The sequence below is a fragment of the Trichogramma pretiosum genome, unplaced genomic scaffold (assembly GCF_000599845.2).
Source record: "Trichogramma pretiosum strain Unisexual culture from Peru unplaced genomic scaffold, Tpre_2.0 scaffold1, whole genome shotgun sequence".
In the NCBI taxonomy this organism is placed as follows: Eukaryota; Metazoa; Arthropoda; class Insecta; order Hymenoptera; family Trichogrammatidae; genus Trichogramma; species Trichogramma pretiosum.
In genome coordinates, this window is record NW_019641703.1 from 5563427 (window position 1) to 5590104 (window position 26678).

Sequence of the window (26678 nt, forward strand, 5' to 3'; positions counted from 1 at the left end):
ACGATCCTCGTAACTCTGCAACTTTTATTATGATTTGCACTCGTGCGCACCCCTTTTTGGAATGCTCGATTGATTGCCGCGCGCCTATACGTATCCCACGATGTAACTCTTTTTTTTTTATCTCGTCGATACGCGCGAATCCACGCGCGGCGCGAACGCGTATTATCGCGTACGTGTCCGCCCGCTACACACGGTAATCCAATTTCGCGCGTTCGCAAGCCGATAAAATAATGAGCGAGAGGGATAGGAAGAACGAAAGAAAGTTAAAAAAAAAAGGGGGTGAAAAATTTGACGGTCGTTATCGCTCGCGCGTATACGAAAATCAAAATTTATTCCTTGCCGATCGACGCCGTTGCTGCTACCGCTGCTGCTGCTGCTGCGGCGCGTCAAATGATTATTATCACCGGGGCTCGCAGCGCAACGCGCGCCTGGACGACGATATTATTCAACAATTCAAGTACACGCTACGCAGGTTTAACGTCGCTTTCGAGCTGCTACTACGCATTCAGCCAAGCTCTGCTTACACACACACATACACTCGCGCGCATGCGAGTCGGGTTACGTTTAAACGTAAATTGAAATTACGCGATTGCGCATAATGTATGTACGTGGCAATACTCGCGCGTATAGCGCAGAGGCGTTTGCACGTGTGTCTGTGCGTGTGAGTGTGCAACATTAACCAGACGCAAAGGTCTGCCACTGCTGCTGCTGCCGCTGCAACTAGTCGAACAAATCTGACGGCAATTATGTGTGTCATGTGGGTAGCATTCATTAGTACACTCCGATGTAACAGATGTTCGCGAGCAAGGCTTGTATGCGGCACGAGCGAGCGAGAGACAGAGAGAGAGAGAGAGCATAAAATCTCCCTTCGGCTAACCAATGTAATTAAGAGTATAAGGGAGGATGCGCGCGGCATCTATATATGCCGACGAGGCATAGCGTAAGAGAGGTCAATTTTCCCGCTGCTACTGCGGGAAACTAAACGTCGAGACTAACGCCGTCGAGACTCATTTTACGCAAATCTTCGCGCATCAACCCGCAAGTGCGATTGTTCGCAGCTGTTATTGTAAGTACGCACGGAACTGCTGGCCAAAATAAAAAATAAGAAAAAAATATAATAATTAATGGCTTCGAACTTTCTTCGTATTTTAATGACTTTCGTGCATACTTATATATTATTAGACTATGGCGGAATAGATCGGCGAGCATCGTACACGAAATATATTGCAGCAGCAGTTTCTAATTTGAGCACGCTCGCCTACCACTCCGACGCTTTGTATTTATGAGGAAATGTATAATACGTCATGAGCGTAGGATATATATACATGTATATCGGCATTCGAAAGCTCGCGAGAATTTCATTAGTTGACTGACGATAATAGAAGTTTACATTTTAATATACCCGCGAAGAAGGTAGCGCGCGAAATAGGAGATCTCGAATCTGGATTAAAATTGTAGCGCGCTCCCTCGAGAAGGAGGGCTCCGTGATGAGCTCCGTATTTACAGCGAGCGAGATATTGTGCATTGCATTATTCGTGTACGAAGACATTTTTGGAGAATGTAGGGAAGCTGCTGCTTTTCGCGTCGCTTAACGGACAAGCGATCGGCTGCAAATTTTAGATTAAAAATAAATGAAAATTCGTACATTAAACGTTTTCGCGCGCGCGCGCGCAACCATTGTATACCGCTACTTTGCTGAAAAATCGTGTCAATTAGTTACGTTTATTGCTTTTACGTGTCGAGTAGCCATTACATACACACACACACTCTCTCTCGCGGGCATCGAGACACAAAAAAAGTGCGCCATACAAAAAAAAACCGTGTATTTAATTGGCCCGAAATTCGATCGTTCCCAGTCGATTATTATGTATAACGCGTGGAGCACCATCGCGCGCGCCTTTTAATTCGGATGATCGAGTGCCAGAAAAAAGCTACTTTTATTTATCGGGCTTGATATACGTTTATGATTCGACTCGAACGAATTCGGGTTTTTCTTTTTGATTTTTTTTTTCGTTTGCGATAATTGAATTTTCCGCGAAGAAAACTAGTGCGCCGCGCGTTCGTTTGGCCAGGAGAAGAGCCGCTCTCCGTCTATAAAACGATATTTAGCCGTCCGGTGGATTTTGTTTTACTTGTTATTGGGAGTATTTTAGAGTGTGTGTTTGTTTGTTTGTTTCATAAACACGATGAAGCATTTAATCTATTTATCGCTGCTCGTAATTGGCGCCCGTTCGTTTTACATCGGTAAAAAAAGAAATAATCACCTTACACCCAGAGAGGAATGCTCAACATTAGTAATGGGCTAATGACCAAGAGATGACTATTCAAAATGTTTCAATAGACATTATCATTAATTGGTTGGTTTTTGGTGACTTTTCTGTTACAATAATGTTACAATTATTGAACTCAAATCTCAAAAATGATAATTTAACTGTTTCAAAAAATTCAGATAAATTTTAAGCTACTTTATAAGCAATGGTACTATTTTAAGCATTCGCCACTAGATGGCGAGTACCTTTAAATCTGTGGAATCTGCAAGTGGCAAAGTCAAAATAAATGTATAAGTCAAAACACGGTTTCATTACTATTTCAGCACCAATGACATATCTAATGGTCTGTGTCTCTACGGTCAGACTCTATGGCCAAAAAGTATTGTTGGTGCCATTGCGGCTTAGTCACAAAACCTCGAGTCGAGGAATATGTGATTTTTTTTAAAAATTATTGTTCCTCATTGAACATGAATATTTATAATGAAACAAATCGGATTTATAATCTTTTACATAAACATATATTTTTTAATGTTTTTTTTACGATGAAAACATTAAAAAATTTTGAAATTTTTTCTGGGCTTAAGATCGATATGCTCAACTCAAAGTTGAGAGACTGAGCTGCTACTGCGCTACCAATACTTTTTGTCCATAGAGTCTGATCATAGAATCGTGGTCAAAACAACGCTGGTTTAATGTCCCACAGTTCTTCAAGTAACTAGAGAAAAAAAACGAAGAGCATTCAGATGTTGAAAAAAATTTAAGTTTGCTCGAGTCTAGTTATATTGGCTCTTCAAGGTCCAAAAAGACCTTTTAGTCGATCAAAAAACTAGCCACAAAATGTTGAGCATTTCTACTATAGGGATATGGCTACGATATAAATGCACAAAATTATTATCTCGTGTAACGAAAGTGAATTTCTTCCTTCCATTTTCTCTTTTCAAACGACCACATAGACGATGGTCCGATCAACAAGGACAAAATTATCGGTGGGAAAATAGCGGCGATTAAGAAATTTCCCTACCAGGTACGTATCGTACATATAAAACCCGCCCACAATTGCGTCGTAAACAAAATCGTTATTTTCCTCGAGGCATTATGTACTCACACACACGGTCTCCCCGTTAGCCGTGGGTATACTCTGCACTGCGTTGGCCTTTTTAATTAAAAATCATACATTTTCTTCCCTACCGCTCTCGACCTTGTGCGATATAATAACAAAAGGGTCAACTGATCGCGCGGGGGAGGATGAAGTGCGGCGTGAGCATAATATCGGATTATTGGCTGGTCACGGCGGCGCACTGCATCATCGGCACGCAGTTCCTGCTGCCGCGCAAAATCATCACGGGCACGCGCTTCAATCGGCGCGGGGGTACGCTGCACGAGATCGATTACATAGTCGAGCATCCGCGCTACGATTGGAGGATCTACGACAACGATATCGCTCTGATCAAGGTGAAAAAATTATCATTGTATAATCGGAAGGATAAAAATTATTATTTGTATTATTACTATTTTTTTTGGTAGTTGAAAAAACCGATAGTATTCGACGCGACGCAACGGCCCATCCAGCTGACCGATCGACGCGTCAAAGTGGGAGATAAAGTTCTCATCTCGGGCTTTGGACACACGGTGGTAAGTTTTTTATGGCAATCGCACTATCGAACCTGCATAAAATTCCTCGTCCGCGCAGAACAACGGAGGCATCACCTCGCAACAGCTGCTCAAGGCAACGGTCTACGCCAGCGACCACGAGTCCTGCCGCCAGATCTATCTGCAGACCAACGACACCGTCACCGGCAACATGTTCTGCGCCTGGGCCTTGGCCAAGGACGCCTGCCAGGGCGACTCGGGCGGCCCGGCGGTGGTCAACGGCAAGCTGGCCGGCATCGTGTCGTTCGGCGACGACTGCGGCTCGGCCACCTTCCCCGGCGTCTACACCGAGGTGCACAACTATCTGGCCTGGATCGCCCGGGTCACCGGCGAGACGAGGAAGGGCGTAGAGGTGTGGGCGGCAGCGAACGTGGAAAAGGATCCCGTCGTGGTCGAGGAGAAGGTCAGCGCCCAGAAGGTCAGTTTGAGTAGCGTCGAGAAGGAGGAGGAGGAGGACGACGAGGAGACCGACGTCGACGACGAGGTCGAGGATTATTACGACGACTGGCCCAAGTACATGTTTCCGCCGACGAAGAAGGCGATCGTGAAGAAACAGCCATCGTCGTATCTGCACACGGCCGCCGAATACACCAAGTCGACGATCAATGCGATCGCCAACAAGGTCGGATCGATCCTGGGCAATTCGAAATCATGATATATCGGCTTAATAAATATTGTAATTGAATAAATAAACGGAAACGCAGTAGATCATCGAAATTAATTCACCCGTCTCACAGATCGACGCCCAATAATGTGCCGCAATAATGACGCGCTTGCCTGCAGTTACAACAGGCGATAATAATGGCTCATTGAAAGTAGCTATATATCAGTGCAGTGCTCTCTATCGGAAAAGTGTCACATAATCCGAATAGACGTGACCCCTCTCTCTCTCTCTTTCAGTCGACAAAAGCCTCTAAACAGTACACGCAGATTTTCTGACTCCATCTTTCTCTCTCTCGCTATAATTCGCAACGAAGCAGCAACAACGACCTGTCTCGTTTTTCAATTTGACTAACCGTCCGCCGCCGCGACGAGGGTGTCTCTATCGAACCCATCCACGATGAAAATGGCGCGGAATCATCGAGCGCGCCAAAAAAAAAATCAACGCTGTATACATTACACTCCGTTAATCCTGAATATAATACGCGGGTAAACCAAAGGGTGGAAAGATAGCTAGCTGAGAGAGAGAGAGAGGGTGGACACGCGGGTGAGTCGCGCGCGACATCGACCTCCGAGATATACATAGTAATATACGCGCGACGCGCGTAATAATAACACAAAGCCTCGCAAGAGCAGCAGCAGTGGAGGTTGGTTGGGGGGGCTGCGTTGCGGAAAAGGGCTAATAATTAATTAGAGTCGACGAGTGACTTGCAGATATATAGGAACGATACGAATCCTCCCGGACGTTGCTGCTGATGCCGATGCCGAGCAACGACCGACGTATAGACGTCAGAGTGTTTGCTTTGCGCCGCATTTTTTTTTCTCCTTTGTATAATACACTCACCCGTAGCTGGCCGTCGCTGCTACGAACTGAACTGCGCAGGGACTGTGATTGATTACGGTATAATGCGCACCGATGGATGAGAAAACAAGCACAAAAAAATTCGCTAAAGATAAAGCACACTGCACCGTATACACTGCTGATCGCGCGCTAAGCTCTCCGTTTCCGCGCGGGAGAAGAAAAGAGAAATCTTCGTATATCGATATCGAACAGCGCATTCGAAACGAGAAATTCAAACAGCGGCGCATTTAGCGCGTGCGAACGCCAACGCCGCGGCCGCCACCGACCAATCGCGTGCTTTCCCGCGCACACGACACCGGCCTCCGCTAAATCGTGCGTGCGTGTTTACATGTATGCGAACTCCAAATTCTTATATACACAGCACAGCAGTAGTCAAAGAACTGACAATTCGCTCATGTGCTCGCGTGTGCTGTGCGACGTCTGTCGATGTTTTTTGTTTGAGTTTTCATAACGAGTGTGTGTTTATCATCGTGCAGAGTTGAAGTCTACAGAGGAATTCGTGATATTCGGTTGATCTTTTGTGCGAATCGCCGAGGAATCATTGGGATTGTGCACTGCCCGTTGTCAGATAACTGGTAAATAAGATGTGTGTTTTAGAATAATCGAAAATGACACTTGTTGCAACGAGTTCGTGGATTTCTTTGTTATTGTCTGAATTGACATTCCATTAGTTTTTACATTCTACGCTCAACGATTGATTAGCGATTAGTTATAAACTTATCTATCAACAGCAAATAATTTATTTTAATGTAATTTTGCATTTTTGCTCACTGTCATTATTTTATTACACTCATTTATGATATTATGTTGAATAATAATTGATGTCAACGTTGATTAACAATTTTATGTATCAGACATTTTAAAACTTATGAACTAAATTGTTTTTAAGGCACCAGCATTCACAATGCCATCAACAAACAATTCATCCACCAAAATATCTGAAGCAATCTATGCTGAACTAACAGCTACGTGTGATGCTCTTGGATACAATAGTGGGGATAAATTTCTTTTGGATCAACATGCTGTTGGTATGTCATTAAATTATGCAGTCTCATAATTCATGAAATATAATAAGCAAGAAAATAAGCAATATTGACATTTTCAATTTATCATTGCAGAGACCATCAAAGATTTGATTCGCTTCTTAAAAAAAGATGACGATACCCACTCAATTCGTCGTTACCTTGGCCAGTCAAAACTATTGCAGAAAGATTTACTTAAAATATTTGTTGAACATGCTGATAAAGAGGAACTTTGGAATGTTTTGTTGAGGTACGTACCTTTTTTAATTAAGCAGTATTAGAGTTTGAGTCTATAATGAGCATTTGTAAAAAATTTAATTTTTAGATTACTTATCAATTTGACGTCACCAGCTTTACTGCTTTATAATGAAGAACTACCTACTGAAAAAGTCACTAGAAGTTACTACTTACAAATTCTTGGTCATTTACAAGAGTACAAAAGCGCAATGGCTAATGATAAAGTTTGGACTGTGGTCCGTGATAAATTGTCAACTTTATTAGATATTGTAATTATTTTGTTCTATATGAATGCAAATTATTATAAATTATGTGTCATTTATTAATTTTACATTTTTCAAACATAAATTTGATTATTCAGGAAAATTCAGAAAGAAATGAAGACCAGGAAAATTTAATAGAGCGCATACTCATTTTTATTAGGAATGTTTTAAGAGTTCCACCGAGTGACCTAGAAAGAAGAACAGATAATGATACAACAGAACATGATGAAGTAATATTTGCTTTCAACACATCAGGAATCACTGATCTTCTTGTGTATATTGCCAGCAATAAAGCTGAACAAGAATATCATATGCAAATCTTAGAAGTACAACATAAATTAATAATTCATAATTATAATAAAACTGAACCATATGCATATTTAAATTCATTCATTGTTTTACAGATCGTATCATTTATGTTTCGTGGGCAAAATCCATCTAAACTTGCTACAGTACAGGCACAAAAATCTGCCACTGAAAAATTAATAGAAACAAATAAACTTAATGAGATTAGGAAAAAGGAGCAACAAGAAAAAATGGCTAAAATGAAAAAATATGCAGGATCTAGGTAACTTTTTATAAAGAATCATTTTCTTTATCTATTTATCAACTGAAAGGTGTAAATTTCATTACGCATATTATTTCACATCTAAAACAAACAACTTTAAAAAGTTCATGCAAACACTCGTACAAAGAAAAAAATCGCATCACATCAGCTCATTTTAAAAGTTCTTTTTTTCACAAAACGTTCACTGCGCGCTTTCGGAAGAGCAAACGATTTCCATTTCCTATTGTGCATATCATAAACTTGGTACATATTTATCAAGCATATATAATACGCGATGTGCAAAAAAACAGCCCGGGTTTTTCCTAAAATTTTAAATGGCACAACTGTAAGGCTCTGTGCGACCCAGTTTCCCAACTCTCCAGCTCGTTGTATTTTAATGTTAATGGATTTCGTGCAAGTATTTTCTTTTTTCAACCCCCTTTTTGTCTCATTTTGCCCTAGTAACACTTGAGTTTCTTTTTTTTTCTCCTGCTCGCACACACACACACACACAAGAGCTTGAGTGTCAGTGACTTTTCAAGGGCTGCTTTTCTGTGTTTTTTTTTCTTTTCATTTTCAAAGGAAAGTGTTACACAGTTGTGTGAATTGCGACTCTCTCTCTCTCTCTCTCTCTCTCTCTCTCTCTCTCTCTCTCTCTCTCTCTACCGCGGCGCGGTTATTATTATCGTTGCCCGTTATTGTACGTATATGAGCGAGGAAACGTGCCGTTGGGTTTTCTCGCGTGCTGCAGCTCGTTGCGGCGGTTGTGAAATTAAGCTTTTAAAACGTAAATAATTCCAACACATCAACGGCTTAACGCTTCTTTTGTTATCGCGTCGAATGTGCTTGAAAATTAGTTTTGCTGAAAATACGCTCGCGATTATATTGTTTTTCATTTTCATACTCTACTCTGCCCGATATTTTTATTCAAATTTTTATCTGATATTGCATTGTGTAATTCTCTGCAGGCATTCGCGCTTCGGCGGTACTTTTGTGGTGCAGAACATGAAGGCCATCGGGGACAATGAAATGATCTGTCACAAGCCTTATCAGAAAATTGAAGATCTGTGCTTCAGCGTGACTAAAGTGAGTATACAAAATGTGAAAATTACTGTAATTGGATTTTTAACAAAGGTTTAAGATCCCTTGAAAGCCTTGGAGTTTTGAGAAAAATCATCTCTAATTGTTTTGCATAATCGTAGCGAATTAAAATTCTCCACTCGAATCATTCCAATTTCATCCAGTCAATTATTTAATTCACGTTCCAGCCCAAGCTACTCTTCAGCGCAGATAAACATATATACATGCGCGTGCTTATAAATTCTTGTTCGACGGAAGAAAACTATTCAATTACTCGGTGCTTAAGAACTACTTAACTTGCCACTTTGCCAGCCGAATACCCGCTGAGGAGTTGCGATTTTGATATATCATACTTTTCTCTCTCTAATTAGTAAACCGCTATTTTCCCCAGCTATATAAAGCCAAAGTAGGTCAAACATCTTCTTATTTTGTCCTTCCACCCTCGCTCATTCTCTCTCTTCCTCTCTCTCTCTCTCCTTCCATGTATTTTACTTTTTCTCTTTTTCGCTGGGTGAAGTTTCATGGTGCAGCAGCAGCAGCAGCATCAGCTCTCACGCGCACGAGAAATGATATTAACGTTTTGTTCACGCGGCTATGCGCACTGTGCCGAGTACTCACGAACGAGTTCTCATTATAGGCACTCGTAAATTTTCGACTTCTGCAAGAGAGAAAGAGAAAGAGAGAGAGATTGAAATCGAATTGCTATATAGTGAATGGCTTGGGTATCTCGTTCGCCCAAAGTTTTTCGTACTTTTCTTAAGATGACTTTCCTTTTTTTTCTTCTTTTCTTTTTTTTAACTAAAATCTCTATAGGGTTGATGATTTCGTGTCTCCCGCCCGGTGTAAGTAAAAGTTTGCGCATTTCTTTTTATCAAGAGTCGTTCGAGCGCGCGATAACATTCAGTAACTTTGAAAATTACAGATATGAATTATTTTTCGCTACGCTCTTTTAATTACTCGTTATTACTATTTTTTTTTCTTCCGCGACGCAGCAAAAATTCAAGAAACGCAAGAACAAGACGGAACTCATGAGCATGGGCGAGGATCGCGTCTCCGCCCTGAGCGTGCGACTCTTCCTCAAGGAGTTCTGCGTCGAGTTTCTCAACGCGGCTTACAACTCCATTATGCGTCACGCTCGATCCTGCATCAATGCAGCCACCGGTGATCGAGCGGCCAACGAAGCCAGCCACTATCTGTGGGCGCTGAAATTTTTCATGAACTTCAATCGACATTACAAGTTTGAGGTGAAGCTCGTGAGGTAAGCATACGCGATCAACGTGAGCTAATTATATACACTGGATTTAATCTAAACCGTAATTGTATTTTCATTTCAGTGAAACTATATCAACTGAAGTTTTCTACACGGTCCAGAGGCAAATTGAGCATGACTACGAGATGATCAGGACCGACAAGAAAAAAGCCGGATTCTGGTCGACGAGAATGCATTTGGGCTTGAACGCATATCAAGTTCGTATATTTTGTGTACCCGTCCAAAAGAAATAGCTTCTGAATAAAATAATTGACGTAGTGGATATTTAAAGCTCAATTATTATACACAAGTGATCAATATTAATTATTCGAGTTAATTTATCATTTCAGGCAAATACTGGAATTTTCGCTGAAATAATAATTTATAAATATTAGCTCTTAATTAACCATGTTTGTTTCGGAGTTTTTAATGTTGATTATTGAATTTTTTTAGGAATTATTGTTCACGCTCATCCAAATGGACGGAAGTTCCGAGCCCTCGGTTAAAAATTCAAGCCGTGTCATCATGAACAATATTTTTTACGTGCCCGAATATCGTGATACCATGCTCAACCAGTTGCTGAACTACAATGAACAAATCATGTCCAGGTAATGGCAACACGAAAAACTTTGAGAGGCATGTTTAATCAACAGTGAGCTCGTTAAATACAGGCCGCCCCGGCCACTGCTGGGTGTACAGTATACGCAAACGCGCACCGTTGTACCCCCTGAAAAGTTTTATCAGTGGCCGCACAAATCCTATCGTCTCTCCCTCTCTTTTTTTTCTTTCATACGCCTTTTTTTGATCGCCCGATGGAAATAAACAACTGCCGCGTCGTGTTTCCGTCGGTGGAAAACACGTACGTAAGGACGGTGCAGCAAAAGTTTTACCCCAGAACTAGACAGATGGGTAAAAGTATATATAGCTAATAAATAAATAGATTTATCTGGTGACGGATTTGGTCGGACTTTCCGCCTGGTTTATGTTTTATTCCTTAAAGGATGTGGGTAAAAGCGATTTCCTACATGATAAAAGTTTATTACCTTTTTTATTTTTATGTTTTTCAGACAATACTTGGTGGACTTGGTGACAACTGTTCATTTATTTTTAAAGATGTTGAAAAACTATTGCGAAAAAGAGCGGCACGTCGTTGTGGCAAAAGTGAAAAGGAAGAAGGCAAAAAGAAGTAAGTTTGACGGCATTAACTTTTATGTTTCATTCGTTCATAATATGACATTTGAAAAACGTAATTCGCGAATAATGCTTTCAAGTGGTGACAGATGAATTTATTAGTTAAATGTAACTGGTAATAATTCTCGCTCTGCCCTTTTGATCTTAGTTACGTATGCAACGTACGCGCTCGAGGTATTGATCGATCATTCGAGACACTCGGGATAATTAATCGTACGCAAAAAGTAATACATAATTGCGTTACTCGTTTATTGCACGTTATGATTTCATTATTGCAGAGAAGAAGTCAGGTCAAAAGGCAGCAGCAGCGTCAGAAGCCGCTCCTGTGGCAGTAAGATGGGAAGATCAATGGGACGAAGTGGGGCCGGAGCTGTCGGCCGTTATGCGGGAAAACACGATACCGGAAGTCATGCCTTTCGACGCGACGATTGAAACACCCGTCGAAGAGCAAAAGTGAGTTGTTCGCGTACCACCCGCCTTTTTCAATTTCCTGCTCTCTCTCTCGTCGTCGTCTGTGTGTGTGCATTGAACCTACCTTGTATCGTAGTCTAGCGCCATGTACGTATGTATGTGCGTGTATACTACTCGCTGAAACTACAGCGAGCGACAGGGAGCTTTTCTGCGTTTAACGCGTTACTTCAATATGCTTCACTGATATTGTGTGTGCGTGTGCGGGTCTGTACGCGTACGGACTTACTCTTGTTGAGCTCATGTTTTCATGTTTACCAACTCCGCGTAGATTTGCTGGACAGCCACACTCTGGGATATTTTGCCTTTTCGACATCGAAACGAGAAGTTGCATTCAATTCTCGTAAATTACATTCTCAAAATTGTTGTAAATATTATTGAATTGGGAATTTTCTGTTTAAAAAACTTTTTTAATTAAAATTAATACTTCAGAGCTTTCAATGCGTCCTATATATGCAATCCGAAGTCAGTTAGTTTGCTCGTTCCCATAATTATTTAACTCTCGGCCATCGAAAATCCGGCGGGTTTCCTTCGGCCACATACTCGACTGGCCACTACTAGGTGTAACGAGTTTTGGCTGTAAACTGCAAGTCGTGTAATTGCATTAAGCTGCATTATTTGCTCGACTGCATAACTGGAACAACATGAAAAGTCGTCGCAGTTAGTTTAGTTATATAGGGTGAACCAATCTGTGCAGTTTCCTCTAGTTGGTCTTCTTTCAGCAACGCAATCGTGAATTATTAAGATTACTTCAAATAGTTTGAAAACTTCGTAGTTATTTTCATGCTTTAACGTGTGTGTTGTCAGTAACGAAAAAGAAAAACGTTGACATTTACTGAAACTCGAATCATTGCAAAACAAGATTAAATTCGAGCTATTTCAATATCGATCCACGGTCTTAAATTTAATCCTTAATCAGCGAATCGGTCGCCAAATCATCCAAACGAAGATGAGCTAGTAGTAGATCAATTTAAACTGTCGATAACACGCGTCGCGTAATTGCTCCTCTCTTCATTTTTCATTCCATCTTTGCAATGGAAGTTTGATAATCGTATCTTTCAAATTACCTAGATTCAAGAAATCGACTGTTTTTCTTTTTTATGTATTTTCCATTAATTAATTTCGAGTCCGCTCTGTACTTCCTATTTATCGAATTTTTCTCCGATATCGATGTACATAATGCTCGTTCGAGGCCAAGCATCCTTTTTTACCCCCAACGTCCACGCTCATTAATTCCTTAACTTTTAATTAGAACGAATAAAAGAAACGCGTCGAGCATCGTCTTATTAATACCGTATTTTCCATTTTTTTTTTGCTCTCCATCAACTACGTTCTCTACAACGCAGGGGTGATGCAATGAAAAAAATCCAGAAGCTGTTGCGCTGCAGAAACTTCGAGCAAGCCATCGGCCTTCTACGCTCCGCAAGGTGAGTACGAAAAAATATGTTTATTATTTTTTTTCTTCATTTCGAACATGCGGAAAAAAACATAATCATTGAAATTCCGAAGAGAAAAAACGCTTACGCACTGGTGGATAAAAGAATAATGAAAATTTGATCTTTTCACATTAAAATGAAAAATAAAATATAAAAATTAGTTATAATTTGATAAAGTACCATTTCATCCGTAATGAAAAGCTCTTGGCCTCCATAATGATTCTTTTACCCCCGGTAATTTTTATTCGAACATAAAAAATACATAACGAGCACCCTTGACATTTTAACGACATTCAGCTGTGAGTGAAAGGAATGTGAAATAATTTAACGTTTATTTCAATTTTTACAACCGTCATAAATTATTTATGTGTTTTCAAGTTGATTTATTATTGAAAAAAAATGTATCACAGTAGCAGTAGCGAAAAGAGATTTCCTTTCGAGTCCCGGAGAAATTATAAATATTTCTTCAACTCGGCAAAATAATTATCCAACGGTTTAAAGAAAGAAAAACAGGCACAAAGTTCAATAAACAGTAGGTACTACTTGCAAAATTAGTCCGTTTACCCGGGTTTAAGCAATCTTTCTCTCTTTCTTTCTGACTTTCCGAGAGTATTTTCTTCTACAAGAAGTCCGTAGTAGCTTACAGTATAGTAATTAAGCTGCAGTTAGAAATAAACCTTTTGAGATGCGCAATTTCTTTCTACGCCCGCGCGCCGACGCTTAATTACGCGCAATTTACGCTTCAAGCTCTACAACTGCAACTGCTACTGTTGTTGTTGCTGCTGCTGCTGCTGTTGCTACATTTTTGTCAAACTGATTTCTTCGCGTTTTCCCTTCCTCTTTCTCTCCCTCTATACTTTATGTCTTGCTCGCGTAAGAAAAGCTTTAAAAATGTATAGAAAAATACGGCTAATATCCTCTCTGTCGAGTTGCACCCGTCGCCTTAAATGGGGCTTAAATTTCGCTGCGCTAATTAATTCTGTGTTCGTGGTAATTACGGTAAAACGAAGAAAAATCCAATTTTTTTTTCTCTCTCTCCTATACAGATCCTTATAATCCATTCAACGCAATATGACAATTTTCAAACTCCATTTACTCTATCCCTATTCATAGATTAATTACATTCTCTCGTCTCTCTCTCTATCTCTTGACAAAATGTGTTCCTTTGTAAACCCGAAAAAAGAGACAACAAAAAAAAAAGATTATTCAGCCACACACACTGGTAAAACTAACAATTCTTACGGCCGTACATATCCGCGCGCGTAAAACGCATAGAAAACTCTTGCCGCGGCGCACACGCGTTGTACTACTACTCCGCCCCGCACGGAACACAACGAATCGCGCGTATACCGCTCTCGCTTGCTTTAGCATCCCTCTTTCAGCGGAGAGAGAGTCGAGTCGTCGGCTGCGGGAAACGAAACAAAAAAAAAGAGAGAGAGAGAGAGTGGAAAAAAAAGCTCGCCGCCGACGTAGCACTGTGAAACAAGAGTCTAGCGGGTACACGCGCGCGCGAATGGCGCAACAATGCACAACACACACATACGTACGCACATTCCTTCCTTCAGTTTCGAGCACTATATACTTATACACTGTTCGGCTGCGTGTGTATTATATAGTCCTATATATGTAGGAGAAAACAACAAAGCGTGTAATAATAAAAGCTGAGAGGAGGCCGCTGTGGGCGACGAGCGATTTTTCACTCGCGCGCGCGCGCGAGAGGGAATAAGATATAGAGCTCTAGCGATGCTTATAACAATGACCCAAACTTTTCGATCTGTCTATACCTGCGCGTGAGCTTTTTATTCCGCAGCTGGTCCTGCTTCTGCTGTTGATGGCGCTCGGGCTTTGTTGTTTCGCAGCAGCCCAAAAGCTGCGTATAAATAGAGAGCTTGCGTGCGCGCGCGCCTGTGTGTGTGTGTGTACGAGAAGGGCGAAATACTTGAGGGATGGGGATTTGCTCATGATTAAACTTGTATATAAAGGGAGAGATTTGGGGGTCGACGTGTTTATGGCTTTGATTCGGTCTCTCTTTCTCTCTCTCTTTTTGGCAGAGACGCGAGAGAGCGCGAGAGAAACGTGAAATTGGATGCACGCGGGCAATACTTTTGTGGCTGTGGCAGCAGGCGACTATATGGCGCTTGTGGTACTGGTGGAGGCCATTTCGATCGATCCCGACTGATGAGTAAATTTTTTTTTAACGTGTATAAAAAGCCATGTACAGACACACACACGCGCAACAACGCGAGGCTCGTGAGCTCTGTGTTTGTACATCAAGTTTTTTTTGTGTACGCGCGCGGCGCTGTATACGGGTTATTTTTAGCTAGAGCACGAAAAAAAAGAGATTTCATTCCCCGTTTATTCATTTGCACAGGGTTTCGTTTAAAAATTTAGAGAGAGAGAGAGAAAAAAAAGTCAATGATCGTCGGGCGCGCGTCCATCTCCGGCTGTGTATGATCAGCGCATAGTATAGTGTATGCGCGCATGTACGTCTGCTAAACACGTGTGCACGTACAGTCGCTACCTCTTTTTTTCTTCTTTTTTTCGTTCCCCTTTTTTTTTCACTAAAAACTGCGAAACTCGTTAAAAATTCACGCCACAAAAGTTAGTTATGAAAAAAGTTGCATGTATATTATGCGTGAGCGTGTGCTGCTGCTGCATATCTATTGCAGCGAAGCCTTTTTTAAGAGCCTCGTACATGTATATAAGGTGTATGAATTTTGTATACGACCCAGGGTGTACGATACGCGTCGAGACGTGTAACGCGCGGCGCTAGATATACCACGTCGAATTAAAATTATTTAATTCATGAACTTTTTGCCGCAATAATTTTTCTTTTCTTTTTTATTATTGTTCAATTAGACGCGTAAGGCTTGATCTCGCGCGCGCGCGCGCCACTCGAATCAAATTTATCGCTGGAACGATTGCCTTATAATACCGCACGTATGCATTCGAGACCTCGAAGCGCAGCAGCAGCAGCACGCAGAAGTACTAAAACTCGAGTCTCTCTCTCTCTCTCTCTCTCGTTTAACTCTCGCATCGATGCAATAGCTGTGCCCGCGAAACTCGAAGAATTCGCTCATTTCGAGCTATTAAGCTCTGTTGCAGCAGCAGCAGCAGCAACGTGCCGCATATAGTGGCAGTCAGCAGCGCGCCGCAGCATTATAAATGTAATTCTTCGGGGTTTATGAAACGTAAAGTTTTTAATGAAGTTATTCGCGGGGCTTGTTTTAAAACTATAAGCGTGTGCGTCGGGGCAAAATGAGCATATATAGGTAAACGCGCTGTTGCAGTGTGTACGCGCGATAAGGAGGCAGCTTGCGCGAATGCACCCCCGAGGATAGGAGCCGAGCTTTTCTCCATTCACGCTACTTCTTCCGCTTCTTTTTCAGTCTCTCTCTCTCTTTCTTCCCCTGTTCGAGTTAATTTCAATAAAACACATTTAGTATCTCGTAAATACGCTTTGTTTTTGTTTTTGCTTTTCTTTATATACATTTAATTCCAGGCTATGCGTAGCTGATACCGTGGCATATATCTGCGATGCCCGAGTGCAACTTTATTTTACTCCTGCCATGATAAATTAGAAGTGAAATTTATGTAAATATCTGCGCGCCGATGGCAACTTCATTAAAGAAACGTTTCCTTGTAGTCTCGCGGAGCTGCGTATACTCGTTTACTATCTCAATCTCGCGTTTCATTTCTGAAAAACATTTCGTCGAAATTACAACTTCGCGAGTTCAGCGGCAACTGGTCATCCCCAAAGCAAAAAAAAACAAAAAAATATTCTTGTTGTGGAATTTCTCTCGTTCCCTTGGAAACTAGCAGCTCGCCACCGCCACCAAAAAAAAAGCAGCCATGAAACTCGGAAACTCCCTACACGAAATGTCAAAAGAGAGAAGAAAAAAAAGCTCAAGGAAAAATTCGAAAACGCAGCCGGGCGCGTTCGAGTGGTCGTCGTTTCCCAGCTCGAATTTCACAGCTCTCGAAATTAAGAGTCGCGCTGGCCTCGTAATAATGATAATCGGGGTGCGTCTACGGTCCAGAATAAAAAGCTCTGCGCGTGCCACACACCTCCGCGATATCGTGTGTTACGCAGAGAGTCGAGGCGTGGTTTTGTGTGGCACTGGCGGAAATATATTGTATAGACGCACCAACACAAACACATAAGCATACACACACAGAGGCATTGGGGGGGAATCTCGTGTGCTTTACGTAAGCGTTGCGTTGGATTTTAATGAACACCCCATCCCGTTCGCATATCTCTCTCTCTCTCTCTCTCTCTTCCTCCCTTTGCCACCCTGACTTAGTATGATGTTTGCCGTGTGTTGCCTCCATAGCCAATTAGCCAACGGGAAAAGCCTTCCTCTAGCTAGTTCTCTCTCTCTCTCTCTACCTGCACACAGAGCTCGCATATACCCGAAGCGAGGAGCGGCGACGTACTATAATGCCGCTATATATACGACTGATATTGCGCAGGCAGCCGCAGATGTTTACATTACATTAAATCTGAAAAGGCCTTTTGCTATTTAGCCGTAAATATTTTCCCATTGCGGCAGATGAGTAGAAGACGCTAGGTAGGTACACGGCAATATATGTATAATGTCGAGGCTATTAGGCATTGTCCCGATATGAGTAAAACCGCGAGGTGGCGCACTTGTGTTATCCGACTTCATGCGCACGGTACGTTTTTCGCGAAAATATATATAGCGAAAAGAAGTTCGTTGCCTGCTTTACAGACGTTACACTGTATAGTAATAATAATAATAGTAATACGTCGGATAACACAAGTGCGCCACCTCGCGGTCAACTCATATCGGGACAATGCCTAATTCTTTCATCTTTGATATGTTTGCGTTTCACGTTGGCCTCTCGATGATTGAAAATGTGTATATAAATCGCTTCGCTGATTTTCCGTTCATTTCTTTTATCTTGTTTTTTTTAAGTGAAAATTCTTTGGGCGCGCTGTGCGTACGCGTTTATGGGTATTGCACGGTCAACAACAGCACATTCGTGTATGACTCGGGCTTCTTTATAATTTCGACCCATTTCTACTCACTAAAATCGTAGTGCATATTATGAGTTTGCGAATACACCACTGGTAGAAACGCTTAACATACATAAAGGTCTTATAATCAAAAAATGACCATTTGAAATGTCTTGAAATACATTACCACTATTGTTTTTATGCAAATATTGAGCGAGTTTTAAATGATCTGAAATTGAATTAAACCTTCAACGCCAGATGGCGAGTATCCTTGTCTGTAAATCTGCAAGTGGCAACGTGAAAATAATTGTATAAGCCAAATCATAGATTTACAGATCATAGATTTAAAGATTTACACGTAAGTTAAAAGTTTTATATTTTTCTTGGAATGGTCCCGCGGCAGATTTACAATAGATTGAATGATTCTTAAAACTAATATAACAAATAGCAATTTTAAGCAGATGAGTAATTTGTATATGATTACTAATTACTAGTACTATCATTGCTGGTTACTACGGAAAGGGTATTTGTATGGTAATTTTATATTGTCAATAAAGGTCAATAAAGTTAAATTCGTTTGTTGATTGAGAATTTTGTTAAAGTTTCTAACTTACTGTTCTTATAAAATGACTTATTGATTTTAAAAATGATGAGTTGATTTTTATTGTAACCATATTTATTGCAACGAGAGATGGCATATTATGAACTTTTTGATTCCAGCAACAGGTGGAGCATTGTAAATCTGCAAACGGCAAAATAAATTTGGTTGGGTATATATACAAAACATTTCCGAAAGCTATTTCGTCTTTCTTTGATTCTTAATTATAGATGGAATTTATTCAAATTACCAATTCTTTTTCTCAGATAACGTTTACAAGTAGTCCGACATTTAATCCAACCTGAATGTTCACTTTACATGACTTCCTCACTTGTAATAACGCCTAAGTGCGTATTTATAAGCCCGCCCTCTTTAAATTTGTATGAATAATTATCACACTCACTCGGCGATTAAGGTGAATAACATCCACTTTTCTTTCGTCTGTCAAGTCGGGTGTCAACATGAATTTTTTCTCCCTATAATACTCGTTAATGATACGAACCTTTCTCATTATACGTGCCTTCTATTATCAATGTACACAAAAACCACCATCTCCACCTTGACTCGTCACCCTATTCAGGAGAGCGTCAGACGCAACCCTGTCCGGTTATCTAAGAGGCTCCAATTTTTTTTTTATCGAAACGTCTGTCGCACGCCAAAAGAAAAGGGATACACCGAGTCGTCAACATTTTTTTTCTTTTTACTCTTCTTTCGTCTATCTTCCTCTCTGTAAAATGAGCACGCGCGCGAAGAGGCAGAGCAGAGGAGCAGGAAAAAAATTTCTAAAAAGAACTAAAGGGAAAAGGGAGTAAAAAGCGAAAGAATAAAACGAAGCTGAAATCGTTATTTCTGTCTGATTTTGTCGATGATCGCTGCGGGTAAAAAAAAGGGCTCTGACTGACGTATATTTCAATTTAATGAGCATTCCCTGTTGCCAGGTAATTGATTGAAAGATATGATATGGCCGAGCACATAAAGAGATTCGATGTACATAATTAAAACATGATTGATACCCTGAAATTTTTTTCGCTGAAAAAGCTCTACTCTCACCCATTTTGTTGGCTCGCTGCGGTATATTTCATCGCGGGGCATTTAAAATCTTTTCCGAGAGCGACGATAATAAATTCTGAATGGTCTAGGGAGATTGAAAAATCCAGAGAGCCTCATATACTCGCGCGCTAGGCCAGCCCAATAATAATATGATCTATTTGAAGTATATCTACGATTATGGTTCGAACGATGCATTATATGTTCTAAAATTTTATCTGACAACTTTTTCATATCGACGAAACTCCACGACGGGTTTCGAGATTCGGTCGTCTTCTTCTGAGTTAAAGCGAGGCTAATAAAAATTTGATGACGTTTTTTTTTCTTCCTCTTTCTCTCTTCGTGCTGCCTTGGCTACGCTTACAAGCAAATAAATTCGAAATTTATTCGAATACACGAGCAGCTGAATCCCAAAGTGTCGAAGTGCATTGCTCTCCCTGCCTCCTTCTCTCTCTCTCTCTCGGAACTGCTCTCTGGTCTGCCGACGATCTTTTCCGTTACCTTTTCTGCATGTATACGCGAGCAAATCTATGTGTATGTGCGAGTGTGTGTGTATAAATACGTGTGTACGCGAGCAAATCTCGGGGCTGTTTATCCAACAGAAAAAGGAGAAAGAGAGAGAGAGAGAGGAAAGTCGAGCAGCAGACGAAGCGAATCTCGAAATGTAAGAAAAAGCGCGCGCCGAGATGGAGAAAAGAGAGTGAGCGGACGTGGGCTTGGCTGCTTGAAAATTGCCTCTATCAACTCGATATTCTTGCCGTGTATATCGCGTACGTATGCATGCGCAGCAGGGACAGCTTTCCTTATACACAGCATTTGTATATCCACGCATATGAATTCAAGCCCGGTCCCGTAAAGTACGTAATTTATTCTATTGTTGAACTTTTCACGTAAAATGTATTACTTCTAGCTGCTACTGCTGTTACTGCTGGAAAAGAAACGAGCAATTTTTATCGTAAAAAAATACGTACTTTTAATTATTCACGTTTGCCCCCTGTTAGATATGCTTAACATTGATTGTGGCCTATTGATAAAAAAATTACTACTTAAATTTTTTTTAAATACATATCCATTAATTGTCTGGTTTTTGATGATGTTTCTTTTATAACTTTTTTTTCGTAATTATTGAGCGCATTTTCAACGACGTGAAGATAGAAATTTCAGTTTCAAAAAGTTTACTTCAGTTGTTAACCACTTTGAATGCGACAATGCTACTTCAAATCTTCGACACTAGGTGTCGAATACCTTTATCTGTAAATCTGCAAGTAAAAAAGTTAAAATAATTGCATAAGTAAATGAGTTTTACGTTTGTAATTATAATTGCCTTGGCAAATTATTTCAATTAATTTTTTTATCAATGATGTTACAATTACGCTCAAAAAATTTTCATTGGCCCACAATTAGCCAATTATTAATTAATAATTGAAATATTCTACATTTCTACTTGGGACATGGCTCTCTTGATTTAAGATTGTTCACACTTGTAATTACAATACTCGTATTAAAAGTAACTCATTATGTTTGGAAACAAAATTGTAATGTAAACTAATGCAAATGTGTTGAAAATTTCACGTATGTCGAATGTTACCGATAGATGGCGTATGATAGATTTTTCGGAATCCAAAAGAGAAAAAGCTAAGTTTTAGCATTATGTACTAATAGCTTTAAAATTGAAACTTGAATAATTAAAAAAGCTCATCATAAACTCATGAAACTTCTTGTTGTTCGTAAGAAGCAAAAGGGAGATTTAAGATTTATCTCTTCAATTTTCTGAAAGTGATATGCACTTGAATTAAATAAATTATATAATTTCTAATGTATGTATTTTTCTGTTTCGTATGCGCCTAATGTCTCTAATTTTAATCATTTTTTAAAAGACTCAATATGCGACAATACATTATCATCCTAAATAGTGTTCCTTGTTTTTTTATTTTCGCATCGAGTTTTGTGATTAGTTAGATATATTAATCAAACGAAGCAGCGATCACGAAGCGGAAGTACATATTGCCAATTCTCGTCGTTATAAGATAATCGAGTCGAGCTGCGAAACTCGATTGTACGTAATAAAGGAAGTATACAGTAGTATTTTTACGATTCAATAAATATAATGCGGCCAAATACTGTTTACACGATTAGCCGTGCGCTGGGATATTTTTAGCGAAACTGTGTTTTTTCCTTCCTCCCATCCTCCCTTCTCATTTCTGTCGTCGTCGTCGTCGACGCGCGCGCAGAGCTCGACTTTTCATAATGCAAATTCACCGCGAATTCGAGCGGATTAAGCTCTCGCGCGCATTTCCACATGCAGCAGCCGTAAGTACGGTTAAAGTAGGTATAAGATTAAGTGGCTCAAGCCAAGAAGCCAGTCAGAAAGAAAAGGCAGCGGCGGTGGCAGTGGTGGTGGTGGCGGCGTCGAGGAACCGGCGTATCGTCTTCTCTCTCTCTCTCTCTCTCTCTCTCTGCTCGTATATATGAGCACACGGATGAGGGTGGGGGGTCGGATGGCTACACACTCTGTTTGCATCGTTGTGCACACAATGGACCGTATTATAACGGTATATAAAAGCCTACTCGGCAAAACCCAGCTAAACGTAGATACGCGTATGTATACATGTATATAGTCGACTACGACGACGACGACGACGACGAAAAGGGGTAGAAAAGCGAGAGAGAGAGAGAGTTAAGGTAGCTCATACTGCAGGCTGAACGTCAAATATTTGTTTATTCAATGGAGATGGAGCTCGGTGTGAGGAGAGAGCGAGAGAGACCGACGATGATATTTACTCTCTGAATTTCTAAGGGCGAAAATTACAAAAGGGATTTGTTAGCACTTCATGAATTTGCCAAGCTGTTGGATTAGCAGAGCTTTCTTATACATGCATATAACGCTGCTGAAAAAGAGGAAGGAGGGGGACAGGGGGGTCAAGCGTACGCCGCTCAATACAGACTTTATGGTATAACGTATACGGTCGCAATTTTCAAAGCCCTGAATCCACTTTCATGCGCTGCTGTCCCAATCTCGTCTCGTTCGTTTGTTCGCGTGTATTTTTTATACCATCGGCAAACTTTGCAAATTTAATGCTCGCACGAGCTCTAGTCTCTCTCTCTCTCGCGCTTATATCGCTCGTTAAAAATCACATTTTCCCCCATTGAAAATATAATTTTCTAAGGAAAAGCGTATAGCGGTGGTAATAAAGCCAACGTAATTTTCCCGTATATAAAACAATCAACGCGATAAGGATTCTCTCGGCGCGCATGGACGACCGAAGCCGCCGCCGCCGCCCAGAGATAGGTTACTGGGCTTCTCCTAACTGTATCAAAATACCATAGTTCATCGGGGGCGGCGGCGGTCGGGGGTAGCCGAGAGAAGTTGCGCGCGATCATCGCACGAACATGCAGAGAATAAGAGAAGGCGAGGGCGAGAGGGTGAGGCTAAGTTGCTCGTACGAGCTAGTATAGGGATCGGAAAGAAGTTTTGCCCAAAGACGAGAGAGCAGGAGAGTCGAGGATAGCTCTGCCTGGCGGCGGAGGCCACGCCGAGGTCTTCGTCTTCTTCGCTGGCCGTACGTAGTACAGTAGGTATATATATAGGTGTTCGGCACCAGAGAAAGAGAGTCAAATTACATTGAGATGAAATCGAGTTAATAAACACCCCCGCTATTTGGAGCGTATTTAAGTGTGCTCGAGGGCATCGCAAAGATACGTACATATATATAATGTATGGGCAACTTTTGTCGATGTGTGTGTGTGTGTGTGTATGTGTGCGTAGCGCTACGTGTCAGATCCAATTTGCAACCGTCTGATGTCGTTTTGAAATATACACGGCAACCATCGTAATGTATAGCGCCTTTTGAAGATGGTATATAAATACGTGACTACTGTGCGTATAAGAAAGTAAATTCATTTGACGTAATTTAATCAGAGCGAGAGAGAGAGAGAGAGACGACGTACGAACCAACCGCGTCTCTGTCTCTAAATTAAAACATTGACAAAACGAATGACGCATATATACATATAAGAGATAGACGTCGTCGACGGTGACGTCGTCGCAGGTATGCGTATAATAATACGCACATAGAATCGAGAGACAAAGAAACGGAAGATAATGATTATTAAGCAATATTGATGATAACAAACCTCGAGATTCACGTGCTGGCAGGGGGTTAGAGGGGGGTACATATAATACGCGCGTATAATAATGCCCCCGGAGCGCAAGCGGCGCGCGCGCGCTTTATTACCTTATCTCTCTTTCTCAGTTTGCTCCGCAACTTCACATACACAAAGAACGAGAGAGAGATCCCCGAAGGAACTTCCAGCAGCGGCGGTGGTGGCGTACTTACTGGTACCACCCGCTCGTCGTACGTGTGTGTGTGTGTGCAAGTGCGAGAGAGCTTCGTTTGTCTAGCAAATACAAGCTCTGAGGTACTCGCTCCTCGGATTTCTCGCTCGAAATTTCAGCAGCAGCAGCTCCGAGACTCGCAGAGCTGATACTGCTGCTGCTGCTGCAGCTCGAGATTTTGTCGCGTTGTATTGTGCGCGATATAATACGCGCGCGAGGGAAGCTAGAAAGAAACAATGAGGGTTTGTGACGAGAAAATGGGAAGAAAGCGCCAAAAGATGTATGTGTTTTTGGCCCCGAATGAGATTTACCGTTTTCGGCGCTCGAGCTCGACTCTAGTCTCGCGAAGTAGTACAGTACAACAGCAGCAGCGGTACAATGAAAACTCGTTGTATCTTTTAACGAGTTTTGTGTTATTGTTGCAGACGTATATATAAATATTATTTTCTATACATATAAATCGAGTGCATCGTGCCTTCGTTCTAGGCGCGCGCGCGCATCGCTATGTTTGCGATGTGCGCGCAACACACGCTATCTCGTCGAAGCGCCGAGTAATTTAATTAAAGGCCTTGGGAGCTGCTATGGAATCGGTGGTTAATTTGGATGCCTTTCAATGATTATAAGGCCACAAATTGAGGGCAACGAGAGAAATAGCTAATACAAAATACTACGATCGAGATATACAGATGAGAAAAATCTCTCCAACCGCACAACTGCAGAAATATGCGCTCGATAAAAGTCAAAACTCTCTCTCTCTTGCTCTCGAGATAGATATATAAAACGCTCGCGTGCTCCGGAGCTCGCTTGGCGCTCTTGAAAGACCTAGAGAGAAAGATAGAGAGAAAAGTCGAACCATATCGACTGAAATATATTTCGAGAAATCGTGTGTGCAACTATAATTTTTTGCTCTTTGCTCTTCGCGACTATATATACACGCTTTTTTTTTACAAGCTCGCGCGCTCGTCGCTCGAGTATCTCTCTCTCTCTTTTCTTTGCGTCCTTTTTTTTGTCTTTGAAAGTCTTATTCAAATATACGTATCTCTTTCGCGAGTCGTGTGTGTATATGTACGCCTGTGTAGCAGTATTATATGTACCCTAGAAATGAACAAAAACGACATTCACTTCTTCCTCGTCGCGCATGATATAAATATATGGATGTGCAACGACTCTCTGCGCCGCGCACGACGATATGATGAATAAAATATATTCACCCGAGCGAGCGATTTATATACCACGTCAAAGACACATGGGGATATCGGTGCGGGTGCAGCGCGTCAATTCTCTCCCATTTCTTTCTTTCTTTTTTTTTTTATTGTTCGTCAAAGAGAGTTTTTATGCCCTCGAATCGCGCTGCGCACCGAGCTAATTTCGGGATCGTTTACTGCTGTTATCGCGGTCCATATACCCCCGGCAGCAGCAGCAGCACTGGTCGATATTGTAAATCGAACGTTAAAATACTCGTAGCGCGTGGTGCGCGTTCGATTTTGCGCTCGAATAAAAGAAGTATTTCTGCTCTCTGTGTGGGCGAGTGTGTGTGTGTGTCTATCTCTCTCTTACTCGCGGCCAACGCAGAGAGAGAGAGAAGCCCTGCACACTGCTACTGGCCTCGTAAAGTGTATTTGAGCGCATTTTTATACGCGTACATAAAGATCCGGATGGTGTATTATTTCCTGCGCTTTGAACGACAGTATAAACCGACGATTCGCGGGATCGCGAGTAGGGAGCGCGGGGCACATAACGTAGTCCGCGTGTCGTTGTGTCCCGCCGATTGAAAAACAAAGTCGAGTTACCTAGTCGCGTTGACTCCAAGCTCTCGGAGTATTCCGTTTCATTATGTTTGCGAAATTATGACAACCGCTATATATGCTAATAAAGCAGATACAAATTTAATTTATTTCAAAAAATTATCTTAGCACTTGCGAGTTTTGCTCAAATTTCTCGTTCGCCATCTATTGGCGACTTACTGATCTAAATGATGAAAATTTAGCATGCAACTTCTGTATAAATGTTTCGATAAGTAGAAATTAGAATAGATATATCAAATAATAGAATTAAAATTAGATTGAGTGAAAAAGTATTAAATCAGTTATTTTTCAGATAAAGACACGCAGCAAACAAAGCTTGTGCATCTAAGTATCTAACATAACTTGAAAATAAAATGAAAATGTTTAATCGTCTTTCGCAATTGAAAAGATATTATTTATCGCAGTGAAATCTCAACTATTTTACAAATTTCACTATCATTCGACTTTATTACTTTTTGTTTAAAAATTTCTCTCGATGTCCACTCCGAGTACTACCAAACGTGTGCATGCGAGCACTCGACGAAACACTCGCGAGCAGTTACTATCGGTCAGCTTATATAAAAAAAAAAAAAAAACAAAGAAGAAGACGCAGTATCCACTTTAATTTTGACCCTATATATATCCATCAAGTTTTTCCCTCGCTCGCGCTCTTTTCTTTATACACAACCGCGACGACGACGACGACGACGACGACGAAACTAAACGAACGAGAGAGAACTCTCGCGACCGACAAAAAGGAAAGACCAATAGAAAAACGTGTGTAGCGAACGAATTCCATTACAGCCGTGCGTCAGCCAAGCAGCCAATTACCTATGTATATATAAACTTATATACACACGACAAAAAAGACGAGAGAGAGAGAGAAGAGGAGTGCAGGAGAAAACTCCGACTCAACCTACCAGCAGTGGTACTGTATTATAGTGCAGTACGCGCCTCTCGAGTGGTTGGGCTATACACAACTATTATCGAAGCAGAG

General features: G+C 41.2%; 2 protein-coding genes across 2 annotated transcripts in view; both read left to right on the plus strand.

Annotated features, from left to right (window-relative positions):
* Window positions 1-2316: 2316 nt before the first annotated feature.
* Window positions 2317-4618, plus strand: LOC106653760 (trypsin-like). Its single transcript, XM_023462867.1, is given in 6 exon segments — window positions 2317-2357; window positions 2594-2649; window positions 3224-3294; window positions 3492-3722; window positions 3795-3963; window positions 3965-4618. Coding segments are annotated over 6 exon segments (1179 nt in total). The 3' UTR covers window positions 4576-4618.
* A 1204-nt stretch (window positions 4619-5822) lies between these two features.
* LOC106657598 (protein timeless homolog) overlaps window positions 5823-26678 on the plus strand; it is a 125651-nt gene continuing 104795 nt past the window's right edge. The window contains exons 1-13 of the mRNA XM_014379200.2: window positions 5823-6017; window positions 6332-6470; window positions 6561-6714; window positions 6790-6970; window positions 7063-7290; window positions 7369-7532; window positions 8480-8597; window positions 9584-9849; window positions 9926-10058; window positions 10294-10448; window positions 10908-11026; window positions 11310-11484; window positions 12846-12926. Of these exons, the coding sequence (XP_014234686.1) occupies window positions 6347-6470; window positions 6561-6714; window positions 6790-6970; window positions 7063-7290; window positions 7369-7532; window positions 8480-8597; window positions 9584-9849; window positions 9926-10058; window positions 10294-10448; window positions 10908-11026; window positions 11310-11484; window positions 12846-12926 (1898 nt within the window). The 5' untranslated portion in view covers window positions 5823-6017; window positions 6332-6346. The remainder of the gene's footprint in view (window positions 6018-6331; window positions 6471-6560; window positions 6715-6789; window positions 6971-7062; window positions 7291-7368; window positions 7533-8479; window positions 8598-9583; window positions 9850-9925; window positions 10059-10293; window positions 10449-10907; window positions 11027-11309; window positions 11485-12845; window positions 12927-26678) is intronic.